We start from the raw sequence: 12,739 nt of genomic DNA on the forward strand, positions 1-12,739 counted from the left end.
TTAGTCAGCATTTCCAATAAAATTACTTTCTTCTTCAGATCAAACACTTTCACTTAGGCCCTACATGTGAACCAAATAGCTATCTAGGGAATATTCAACTTTGACTCACTTCATTCTCGTATTTTTTGTGTGTGTCTCATACTAAATTAAAGAAAGGAGAGATGCAACACTGTGAGGCTAAATAATTCAAACTTGGCTCTTCTACAAAGAGCGTGCGGGCAATTCAAATTATCAGAGGAAGAAACATCAAAAGGAAAGCAAAAGCCAAATGTTGTCCACAGGAGTCCTCCTTTTTGCTGTCTTGATTTCAACTGGTAAGTAAAAAAACAATTTTAGAATCTTGACTAATTTAAAAATTTTTTTTCAATAAAACATTTAAAAGTCAATAATATCAAAATCACAACAGAAACTTACATAGTTGATTACTGAAAATGGACTAGGAAGAGTACATGGTCGGGGGTGGAGGGGACCCTCCATGATTTCCACCTGAATGCTGTGATTCTTTAACGAAGGAAACAGAAAAGTGGAATGGAGGACTTAAAGAAAAGTCTGTTACTCTTGGTCGAGGATTTAACTGGAACATCATTACAAAATAAAAAGTCTGTGTAAGAATTTGATTTGGAGAATTCCTGATCATAGCAACTGGTATGCATTAGGACAGGGAAATGCTCCCTTAAGAGTCAGGAGAGAAAAATGAGTTAGTTAATAAACTGTTTAATATCTGCCTCAATTCACAAGGATAAATATTTGTTGCCAAAGTGATGGTATTATATCTCGATCAAGATGTTGACTTGAAGCTTGGCTCAAAGGTATAAGACATCTGAAACCCATCTTCTAAGAAGTATATGAAAGAATATACTTAAATGGCCATATTCTGTAGCTCCTCTCATAACACGTATATTAATGAATAGTAAAATATCTTTAAATAAAATCAACAAATTAGCTGGTTCTTGCTTTTGCTTCTATTTTGTTAGTTTATTTCAAAATAAAAGGATGAGTTTGCTAACTGCATCTCTCTGTGAATGTTAACATTGGAAATCCAGGAAACATAATTCAATTGAGTATTTGCCTACTGCTTACCAGACTAAAGAGAAGCTGTACCTAAAACAAGTGTGTACAAAATACACTGAGAGAGCCAGCCCCTCCTCCATGCTTTACTGCTATACAATTTTTCATATAATTATTTCTACTCCCTTCTTTCCCTTGTCTTCTCCCTCCACTCTAGGCTAAATTGGTCTGACAATCTCCCTCTTCCATGTTCCCAGATATGAAAGAGATTTATTTAGCGCTAAATAAACTTTGTTCAGGGTCTGTTTCTTCTTTAATTCAAACATTTTCTTAGATTTGATTATTAGGACTGGCAATAAAGGAACATTTCAAAGTTACTTTAGAGTTTCTAGAATTACGTCCTTGATCCATGCTGTTCATTTTTGCTTAACCTAAACATAATGGTCCCAAGTAATAAGCAAAGAAAATTTGAAAAGCACAGTCTACACCACTCATTAGTCAATAATCTGAAACAAACTGTAATGATGGAGATTAATGCTTATAAACAAACAGTTACAAATACTCTGTACATAATAAAACAGAATTTTATGGCCAGGGAAAAAACTAATTTTCCATCTGAATCAGGAGTTAAAAGGAAGACCTGCCCATAACCTACAGAAAGTTAGAGAAAAACTATAGTGAAAACAGAACTTTTGAATCTAGGAGACATCATATAAGATAAACAGAGACTGGAAATGTGTGAAGTCAGAAAAATCTGCTTCTCGTGTTTCTCTTTTTTAGCTTTGGCTGGACCATGGGCTAACATCTGTGCTGGCAAGTCTTCCAATGAGATCAGGACATGTGACAGTCACGGCTGTGGTCAGTACACTGCTCAAAGGTACTCTTACAGTTCTTAACCAATCTTTGCTTAGTGTCCTTGCCTCAAGCGCTCACAGTCATCTCCCTCTGACAGCAGGATTCGGAGACAAAAGGAGCTGTACTAGTGTCTTTAGAGCAGTTTCCAAGACCTCTGCTTCAAGTATGGGCTCTGAGTGGGGGACATAGCATGTAATAAAGAAAGAGAGAGGGGAACAGACAAATAACAATGTCATGAACCTGATTTTTCAGGCTCTAACCTGTTAGGAAGGAGAAGAAGCTGGTAAGAGTGAGCATACAAACAGTGAGGGTTGTCGGAGACAACTTGAAGAAATCTCACAAGCTGGGATCATTTTGTGTGTGTTCTCCACTTCAATAAACTCAGGAGTTAACACTTACTGTATTAAAATATCATATACAGTAAATGATTTTTTAAAAAGATGTATTTTTTTGAGAGAGAGAGAGAGAGAGAGAGAGAGAGAGAGAGTGCGCGCACACAGGGGGAGGGGCAGAGGGAGAGGAAGAGAAAGAATCCCAAGCAGACTCCACACTGAGAGGAGAGCCCAACTCCGGGCTCCATCCCATGACCCTGAGATTGTGACCTGAGCCGAAACCAAGAGTTGGACACGTAACCAACTGAGCCACCCAGATGCCCCAACAGTAAATGATGTTGGTAATGACTTCTGGATTACTCAGACAAAAATAAGATCAGGGTAATGTGATTCTTTTATGATAGGTTCTCATAAAAAGACAACTCTTTTATAAGTGGTCTTGAAGGGGGTCAAGCAAGATTCATACATCTATAAATCTACTTACACAGACTATCTCATTTCCCCCAAAATGCCATATAATAATAATAGTTAATAAATTCTTAAAAGTTCTCTATATACCAAATACTATCTTATATGCTTTAATCTTTACAATATGGTTATTACTACCTGCAGTGAGGGAGGTTAAAATTGAGATAAAGAAGAGTAAGGAAACCCGGGACATTCCAACATGTTCTCCAATTTCAGGGTTTGATATCCTACTCTGAGGAACAGTGAGCTAACACCACGTTTCTGGGCAATAAAGTTTCCAGGGCAGTTCCTCAGTCTGTTCATTCTTATTGGCATTCTAGAAATCACAGGCCTCACCAGGGTGTGGATGTCTTGTGCTCTGATGGAGCTACCGTGTATGCACCTTTCACCGGAATGATTGTGGGCCAGGAGAAGCCGTATAAAAACAAAAATGCCATTAATAATGGTGTTCGGATATCTGGAAGAGGTAAGAGGTGTTGTATACACCGGGGACACGTACTAGAAATGTTTGATGCTTATTTATGTAGTGTATTTGCCATACACCGAAGTTTCCTACTTCCTTCAAAATGATGATATCTAGAATAGGAAAGACATAGGATACCAAACAAAACCAGCTCTTCCCCTGAAATCATCTTCTTCATGCACATGCTCTAACCCCAGAGCTGACTGAAGGACTTTCTTCTTGTGGCCCATGTGATTTTGCCTAACAGTCTATAAACAAAATCACTTTCAAGAGTATTTACTATAATAAATAGATACTTTCATTTACCAAAATCCTACACTTCAAAGATGTTTGTATTTCTGCAAAAGTTGACTAGGAAATATTTTCAAAGGCCTCTATGCCCTGGGTAAAATTGGATCACCTAGTACTCCACGTATTGGGCCTATTCTTTATTTTTTTTAATCCACTGAGGTATAACATTCACACAGAAAAGTGCACAAAGCATAAGCGCATAGCCCCTGAACTTTCACAAAGTGAATACACCTCTGTAACCAGTACCCAAATCAAGAAAAAAAAAAATCAGCAGCCTCCCAGAGACCCCCCTGTGCTACCTATACTCGTGCTTCCCAGCAAGGATAATCACTATGCCACCATACACTAGTTTTGCCTGTTCTGGGAAATGATATAAACAGAATTAAACAGTATGCAGTCTTCTTTGTGGGGCTTCTTTTATTCCACATCATGTTTGCAAAATTTGCTTTGCACGCGGTTTCATTCTCGATGATGTAGACTGTTCCATTATATGCATACATCTTCACCTATGTAATTATCCTTCTCTAGATAGACATTTCGGTAGCATCCAGCTTTAGGTGACTATGAAAATGCTATGAGCCTCCCTGCATGTGTCTTGTAATGAACATAATTGTACATTCCTGTTGGGAGTGGGCCAGGAGGACATTCCCCTCACGCCGGCCATGAGAAAGAAACCCTTTGTGAGGGACCTCAGGTCCTCGAGGAGCTCTATGGTGGCCGTTCTCTGTAGACCCGAAATGACAAGAGAAACTGCTGCCACTGGACAGGGTCCACTTAGTAGGCAAGGCCAAGGTTGGCATGGTTACCCAACAGGCAACAGAACTGAAGCAGTAATCAGATTCATCTGAAGCACAGAGATCTGGGCAATAGTGTCTAGTTAATCACGGTGACCCGAGAGCTGAACGAATGGGCAGCCTACTACAGACTTACTTATTTGTATAAATGGGAACACTCTGATGAACAAAACTGTGACTTCAACCATCCCAAGAGTGGGTCACAAAATCTCCCCCTAACCCCCACCAACTCCCAGACTTGAGCCAGTTCACAACCCCAGAGCCCCTTGGAAGAAACCGGGGCTGAGTCCCTCTGAGGAAGGGCTCTGTCACATGGCCAAAAATTTATACCATAAACCTTACTTCGAGCTATCCTCAAAGGGACCTGCAGCCATTTAGCAGGATGGCTGTACATTGGGGAAGAAAGAATTGGGCTTCTCAGAGAATACTGGACACTCACTCTAAGATGACACTAATCCTGGACGTACAAAAGGCTGCCATGGTCAGCCAGTCAGACTAGAGGCTTCCTGGGTCAGGAGATCAATGTCGTTTTTCATCACAGTCCATCTGACAGTGGTTCCAGGACATCCACAAATGCGCTCTGGGGCCATCTCCTCAGTTCCAGCATGCACAGTTGGAATTGACACTCCGTGAGGGCAGAATGCTATAGGAGCGGGCGTGCTGGGTCACTTGGTCTATGTTCTCCTTCAGCGTTAGCAGCCACTGCCACAGTGTCCCAGAGCAGCACGTCCCTTTTACACGCTGACCAGGAGTGGATAAGTCCCAGCTGCTCCATGCACAGTACTTGGTGCTATCTACCTACCTCTTTCATTTCAGCCATTCTGATGAGCACGTAGTGGTATCTCGTCGCTGTGATGTGCATTTCCCCGATGGCGAATGCAACTGAGCACCTTTTCATATTTATTGATAACATGGATATTATCTTTTGCAAGGTGCCTATTCAAGTATTTTGCCCTGTATTTTCTGCCTTTTTCTTTATTTGTAGGTAGGAGTTTTTTTGTATATTGCAGATACAAGTCCTCTGTCAGATCTGTGTTATAAATATCTTCTCCCACTTCATAAGTTACCTTTCACTTTCACTTTTTTTTTTCAAGATTGTATTTATTTATTTGACGGGGGGGGGCGGTGGGAGGATCACAAGTAGGCAGAGGGGCAGGCAGAGGGAGAGCTCCCTGCTGAGCAAGAAGCGGATGCATGGGCTTGATCCCAGGACCCTGAGGTCATGACCTAAGCCAAAAGGCAGACATTTAGCTGACTGAGCCACCCAGGTGCCCCTACCTTTCACTTTCTTTGCTGTCTTTTAATAAACAAAATTCTTATTTTTAGTGCAGTCCAATTTAGTATTTTCCTTTATTGTTAACACAGTTTTTACCTCTTTAAGACCCATTTCTCACCCTAAAGTCATAAAAATACTGTTTTCATCTGTAAACTCTGTTGTTTCATCTTTCATATTTCAATTTACAATCCATTTGGGATTGGGTTTTGTGAAAGGAATGAGATCGGGATCATTTTTCTCATACTGCTGACTCAGTACCATTAACTTGACAAGACCGTTTCCTCCCCAACTGTGTTGCAGTGTAGTTATCTTTTGTCATAAATCATGGTCTGAATATACACAGGTCTGTTTCTGGTCTTTCTGTTGTGTTTCATTGGTCAGTGTGTCAATCTTGCACAAATACCACACTGTCTTAATTACTGAAACTTTAAAATACACCTTGATATCGGATAGGATAAATCTCTCAACTTTTGTCCTTCTTTCAGATTGCCTTGACAATTCTTGGTCACTTGCATTTCCAGATACACTGTAGACTCAGTTTATCAATTGCCACCAAAAATTCTGTTGGGACTTTGATTGGGTTTGCACTGATTATATAGATCAAATCAAGAAGAATTGATATCTTAAAAGTAATGAGTCTTCCAATGAATAAACATGTTATATCCTCCATTTATTTAGGTCTTCCTGCACTGTTATGTTAGTTGTCATATTGGTTTTCAGTGTTGAGGCTGTGCACCTATTCTGTTTAACATGTACCTAAGACATACTGTACTGATTTTGTTTAGATTGTCGATAGCAGTACTGTCTAACAGAAGTCAATATAATTCAAAATTTTCTAGTAGTTACATTAAGAAAGTTAAAAAATAGGGAAAATGAATTTTAATAATATATTTAGCTCCATATCTTTAAAATACTACCATTTCAAAATTCAACATAAAAATTACTAATATTTTATCTTTTTTGTACTGTCTTACAAAATCCAGCACGCACCTTATACTTAAAGTACATCTAACTCAGATCAGCTACATTTCAAGCGCAGACTAGCCATGTGTGGCTAGTGGCCACCACGTGCCGTCCATGGTGGATGGCACAATTCTAAGGTGTTTCTTATGTTTCTGTCCACTTTCCCTGTTTTCACTGACATGTGTGTTAAAATCTTCTATTACTAGTGGGTTCCTGTTTCTCCCTATATTTCAGATAGTCTCTGCTTTCTATACATGGTTTCTGTGTTATCTGATGCATGGACAGTTGCAACTGCTGTATCTTCATTGTATTTTGCAGTATAAATTGTCCTCCTTTGTCTTGTTTGTGTGATTTTCAGCTTGAGTTCTAGTCTCTGATAACAGAATCATAACCCTTACTTGCCTTATTATTTCCATTTGCTTGACAAATCTTGATCCAGCCCTTAATTTTTTGCCTTTTTCTTTTTTTATTTAAAGATTCTATTTATTTATTTATTTATTTGAGAGAGTAACCAAGAGACAGAGAGAGCACAAGCGGGTGGGCAGGGAGGAGGGAGAGGGAGAAGCAGATTTCCCGCTAAGCAGGGAGCCCATTGAATGTGGGGCTCGATCCCAGGATCCCGGGATCATGACCTGAGCCTAAGGCAAATGCTTAACCCACTGAGCCACCCAGGTGCCCCTTGCATTGTGTTTTATTGGATACAGCATAGAACTGGGTTTTGCTTTTCAAGGTAAGAAATTTTTTTTAACAGACGAGTTAACATTTATAGATATACCTCATGTATGTGGTCCCAACATTGTTGTACTGCATTATAATTATAGTATTAAATTAATTCTACTTCTCTATTTGGTGGGTCTTTGTTTTTAAATTTTTTTCTTTTAGTGTTTAGTAAGATTTGCATTCTTGTGCCAGTTATGTCCATTTTTCTTTGTCTTTAAAGTCTAATCATTTTATTAGAATAGGTCTTAGAGTTGAAATTATTCTGGGTGAGAACACGAAAATATGTTAAAAGTCTTGATTTTTCTCAGTGGCCTAGTGTTTTTCTGCTATTCCTCAATGCCTTCATTAAACCTTCATTTGAATCTACTCTCCCTTGGGCATCTTGCAGGTTTAGTCTTCATTTCTGATACGATTTTGTCATCTTCCTCTGCTCCCTCCCTGGGTTCAATCAAGTCTCATTTCTTTTTGTCTTCTCTTTCATTTCTGTTCTTATTTTTTGAATTTCTGATTCAAGGCTATTGAAACCCGGATAACAACTAATTTAACTTCTTTTCTTTTAGGTTTCTGTATTAAAATGTTCTACATTAAGCCAATTAAATATAAAGGTTCTATCAAGAAGGGAGAAAAACTGGGAACTCTACTACCCTTGCAGAAAGTCTATCCAGGCATACAATCCCACATACATATTGAAAACTGTGACTTGAGTGATCCTACCGCGTACCTCTAAGTAGAAGACAAATGACCAGATCTTCTAAAGAGAATCATCTTCTTAAAAATCTGGATGCATATCCTACTTTTCAAGAAATTTGTGTCCAAATAAAAACATGATGAATGCAAGAAAGAAAGTAGCACTTTTATTTCAACTCACTGCCACTTGAATGTTTGATTGTCAACTAATTTCTGAGAGTTCTCTGATTTTTCGGTCACTTATGGGATCTGAGGGGTTTTACTTGTTTGTTTTTAAAAGTTCCTCAGTCCTGAATACACAGGATAAATAAACAAACGAATTCCAGCCTCTCCAGACTGCATTTTTGACACTCTAAGACTAGCTACCTTTCTGTCTAAAAATAAGAAAAAGCCTGAAGCTCTTTTCCTGGTACAAGGATAGAGTGTTGCACAATACTAGACACACATACATACTTCATACATATTAAGTGAACGAACTGGAGTTAAACTTTGAGTAAAGGTAGGGAAGAGTTTCCGCAATAGCCTCAGGTCTATCAAACTGGGCAATGGGTGAGCTGCTTGCATGGATAAGACAGAATTTGCTCCTCTTCACATCCACACTTCCCCACACTCTATGAGCAGAACATTTTCTAAATCATAAATGATGGCAGTCCAAGAAAAGACATCAGTATTCTCGATTTCAGAAAGACTGCACTACAGAAGCTACTAGGATGAGAAAGAGGTCTATTTTAACCTGAAGTATCTCGTAAAACCAAGTATCTCATGGAAACTCAGCTTCGTCTAGCCAAATGCATACCACAGCCACTTACATCTATGCACCATTTTTAATCTAGATTATTCTTTCTTAGTTATGTTGACAACAGGTAGTAAGGGGAACTAAGACCATAAATTGTTCGAAGGACCAGAAATAAGGGGCTCCCTAGATTTTAGTTACTGAGAAATGAGTAAGTTGAATTTATCATTCTGGAAACTTTTCATGAATTTTTACCTATATCCTTTTGGAATGTAGAAAACTAAAGCAGAAATATTCCCTTCTTAGCACAGATGTACTAGAGGAAAATATAACTAACTGACCTTTATTACTGGAGAAGTAGCTGCGTTTGTATGCTAGGATATAGGTATAAGAATGTTCATGATATCGCTATTTGTCACGGCAAACCCTGGAACCACTTAAATGCATATCTACAGTTGGTATGAACAAATGAACTGTGATTTAATCACAGAATGGAATAGTATAGAGTGGTCACAATAAATGAGCTTCAGCTAAACATAACAAAATGGATGAATCATAGAAATATAATTTTGAGTTTTTAAAAAAAGGGCTAAAGATTATATACAGCAGAATACTCTTTTTCTAAAGTCAAAACAATGAAAACCGAAACTTAACTTTTAGGAACATATATAAGCGATAAAAGTATATGAAAAGGAAATCAATCAAATAATGAACACTAGTTACCTCAGGAGTAAGTAAGGGAAGCCACACAGAAAAATTTAAGTTATGGTCATGTCCATGTCGTCATTTTATAGCTGGGAGGTGATTTCATGAGTATGTTTTATGATAGTAGGTTATAGTAGTAACAAGACTTGCTGGTGGGTGGTCAGGAAGAGCAAAGAGTTAATGGTGACTCTCAGTTCAGAGTCTCTACAACACAACTGGTACAGTCTCATATCCAATTACATATTATTCTCTACCATATCACAACATCTCATGTACAGCTAGCAAATTAAGAATTTAATTTTTAGTTTAAAAAAAAAAAACAACTATAACCCACACTGTCTGGTTTGATCATCTACCTTATTAATCTCCTTGGTGCCAAATCATTTTCAGTTGTTTCCAGAAATTAAATTTTCTTTCAAAGGACAAAGGCTATGCTCCCATTCAGAACACAAAATAGGAATTAGCACAGAGACTTTGAAAACAATTTATAGAAGGAGCTCTAAAATGTTTGAACAATAAGTAATCAACCTTCTTAAGCGATTGTTTTAAAAACCAGACTCGTTACCTGGAACGGAGAGCTTCCCCAAGGTAGAGCAAGATCGGTGCCTTCTGCCTAGCACTCCATAAGCACTCTCATATCTGTTGAATGGAAATGCACACTTTAGACTCAAGGACTGCTCTTAGGAAGAACCAGAACACAGCGCCCTCTGGTGTGTTTCATCAGAGGGCTTTTGGGGGGTTTTTTGTTTTTAATTTCCTTTTCTTTTTAGATTCGAATGTCAAAAGTTCAGTTTAAAGTACTGTTAAGGTTCAAATGACATAGAAGTGATAGCACTAAACCGCATATTTTTCCTTAGTGCAAATGGCTATATACTTTAAAAACTGTGACAGATACTAGGTTTGATGCCTGTAAGTTAATAATGCAAACAAAATTAATTTTTACTTATAAAATGTTTTGAGTTTTCTGCAGGACAGTAATTTAATGGAAGAACAAGGTAAGTGGCCATTTTAATCTAGAATCTTCTAATCTTATGTAAACAGTACTTTTCTTAGACTTCCAAAGTAAATGGAGACATTTTCATTAGACAAAGCACCAAAAATACTCTCTATTTTCTTGTCTTGATTTTGTTTAAGCTAAAAATGTTTGCTATTCAAGTTAGACTTTTGCTACCCAAGTTAGCCAGTAAGTTAGACTAACCAGGGTCACGTAATTGAGCTGATCAATTTTACTGCGTTTTTAAGAGCTATTGTAGTGCTTAGTTCACTAGGTCTGACTACTAAAGACCACTACTGAAGACCACCTAAAGACCACCATTTAGAGTGGCAACTTCTCTTTCAATGCACAAGAGGCCACGGGGACTCATTATTGCTCTGTGCTAGCGGGCAACAGGGAGAAACTCCACCTTGATCTCCCTTCCTTAGGCCCTCTCTGTTTTGCTCTTTAGTGAAACCTCCACTGGCATCCCACCACCTTACCGCTCAGGTATACATACTTCCACCCTACTCCTCCATCACACATCACGCTACCCAGTGAGACCGGAGTTCACCTCTTCAGTATTTCCACCATTACTCTGACCTCCAACCAGCCTGACCCTCCATCTCAGTTATGCCATGTCCTTTATGTCTGTCCTGTTATCCTAACCAGACCTTGAGTGCCCTATGATATGCTGCTTCTGTTCTCTCCTGAAATCTTAAGGTATAAATAACATGATCTGCAATAGTAACAAATGTCTTTGAGAATCTGATTTTTTTAACTGGTATTTTAGCTCCACTCACATTTATTGAGGGTATACTAATGTGCCACACAGCAGTCTGAGAGTCTCTATCACAAAAGTGAAGGAGGGAAGATGCCCATTCTTACAGAGCTCACCGTGAAAAAGGATGTGGTACAGTGTGGAGAATGCTTGCACAAGTAACTCTCTAAAAAAAAGAGATATAAAATATGCTCTTTTAAAAAAAATTACCACTTACAAATCACAAAGTATCTTAATTCTAATTTCATTAACAGTTGATAATACTTAAAATTTTTTCCTACTTGAAAAACGTTTAAAACTGGAAAATAATGAACTTTTTTTTTTAAGTTCAATTGCTTTCTTAGAAAGGAAATGAAGATATTGGGGGAAGACATAAGGGAACAACTCTGGAAATGAACGTACCTAAGTAAAATTTACTGGGTATGTCTACTATTTGCTAAATATTATGCTAGATGCTGCGGATTCAACAGTGAGCAACACCTGACAGTGATCTTGCACTGATAAAGCTCAGCGTACAGTGGAATTAGCAGAGAATAATCATACAAGTAAATAGCAAATTACAGTGGGGCTAAGTGCCACAGGTGGAGGTCAGAGAGCGCAGAGAGTCAGAGCCTTCCCTGAGGAAATGACATCTTAAGGAAAGATCTGAGGGAGCAAAGAGAGTGATGTAAGCAGAAAGAGACTATATCCTCATGCACTCTGACTACAGGGCGCACGGCAGTCTTAAGGATGCAAGGATGCAAGAGAACGGAGCAGAGGGGCAAAGGGAAGGTCCGTGAGCAATGAGGGCAAAGAAGCAGGGAGATGCCAGACCATGTAGGGTCTTGTAGCTCATTTTAAGGATATATCTTCACCCTAAAGGCAATCCATAACTACTAAGGAGTTTTAGCTGTATTACTAATTAAATTATGAGATCATTTCTGCAAAGGATCTCTAGCACGGTTCCAGACACAAACTAGTAGGTCAGTACATGCAGATTCCCTCCCAAAGACACTCTGCAAAATGTACTTTTTTCACTTGATCTTAGCCCAAAGGCCAAGAAGCGATCTCAGTAGCATAGTCAACTAACAATCGCAGTATCTTTATAAAATGATCAGCTTTAATTTTAATCTAACGCCCCCTTTCTCCCAAGTTAATGTAATAAAGTAGAATTCAAAGTGTGTTAGAAGAAATTGTTTATTGAGTTATATTATGATCTTATATAGTGCTAAAAATTAAGTACAATTAAGTCAGCCTCTGTGTCTATACTTTCATTTTACTCTTAGATTTTAATACTACATATCTTGTAAAATATATTAATACTAAGATGAAAGAGAAGCAATTAAAGAAGTATAAAGTTATACATGCCATAATTTAGGGATCCAAAGCTGAATATTATAAATTTATTTAGCAAGCTAAAATGTGCCTTCAACAAAGGCTGAGGAACTCATCTACAAACCATGTGTGCTTTTTAGCCTACCAACTACCCAATCCACAATAGTGTCTATGTCCTATCTATGGAAATTTCTGGCTTTTTGCCTTTCTCATATTTTTTCAAATGTTTCTGCTGCAATCCACTAAGACAGTTTGCAAATGATAAGATATTTTATCTAAAATAGCTCAGCAATATATCTTAAAATTTATATTTGCATAGAAAGAAAGAAGCTAATCTTAATGATTTTTTAAAAAATTAAGAATCTTTGGTAGCCAA

The 12,739-nt window shown here is 38.0% G+C and overlaps 1 protein-coding gene across 1 annotated transcript; it reads left to right on the top strand.

The window, feature by feature from the left end:
* The first annotated feature begins 204 nt into the window (after window positions 1-204).
* LECT2 (leukocyte cell derived chemotaxin 2) lies at window positions 205-7,986 on the top strand. Its single transcript, XM_008691585.2, has 4 exons — window positions 205-314; window positions 1,789-1,885; window positions 2,984-3,129; window positions 7,731-7,986. The coding sequence occupies exons 1-4, from the start codon at window positions 269-271 to the stop codon at window positions 7,895-7,897; spliced, it is 456 nt and encodes a 151-aa protein (XP_008689807.1). The 5' UTR covers window positions 205-268; the 3' UTR covers window positions 7,898-7,986.
* Window positions 7,987-12,739: the final 4,753 nt, after the last annotated feature.

The sequence above is a fragment of the Ursus maritimus genome, unplaced genomic scaffold (genome assembly GCF_017311325.1).
Source record: "Ursus maritimus isolate PB19 unplaced genomic scaffold, ASM1731132v1 scaffold_5, whole genome shotgun sequence".
Taxonomy (NCBI): Eukaryota; Metazoa; Chordata; class Mammalia; order Carnivora; family Ursidae; genus Ursus; species Ursus maritimus.

Excerpts from the sequence above, each read along its gene's own strand:
- LECT2 (XM_008691585.2), top strand. The coding sequence starts at position 269 with ATGTTGTCCACAGGAGTCCTCCTTTTTGCTGTCTTGATTTCAACTG. Across the intron at positions 315-1,788 it reads TGCTGTCTTGATTTCAACTG|CTTTGGCTGGACCATGGGCT; the intron begins GTAAGTAAAAAA and ends TCTCTTTTTTAG. Across the intron at positions 3,130-7,730 it reads TGTTCGGATATCTGGAAGAG|GTTTCTGTATTAAAATGTTC; the intron begins GTAAGAGGTGTT and ends CTTTTCTTTTAG.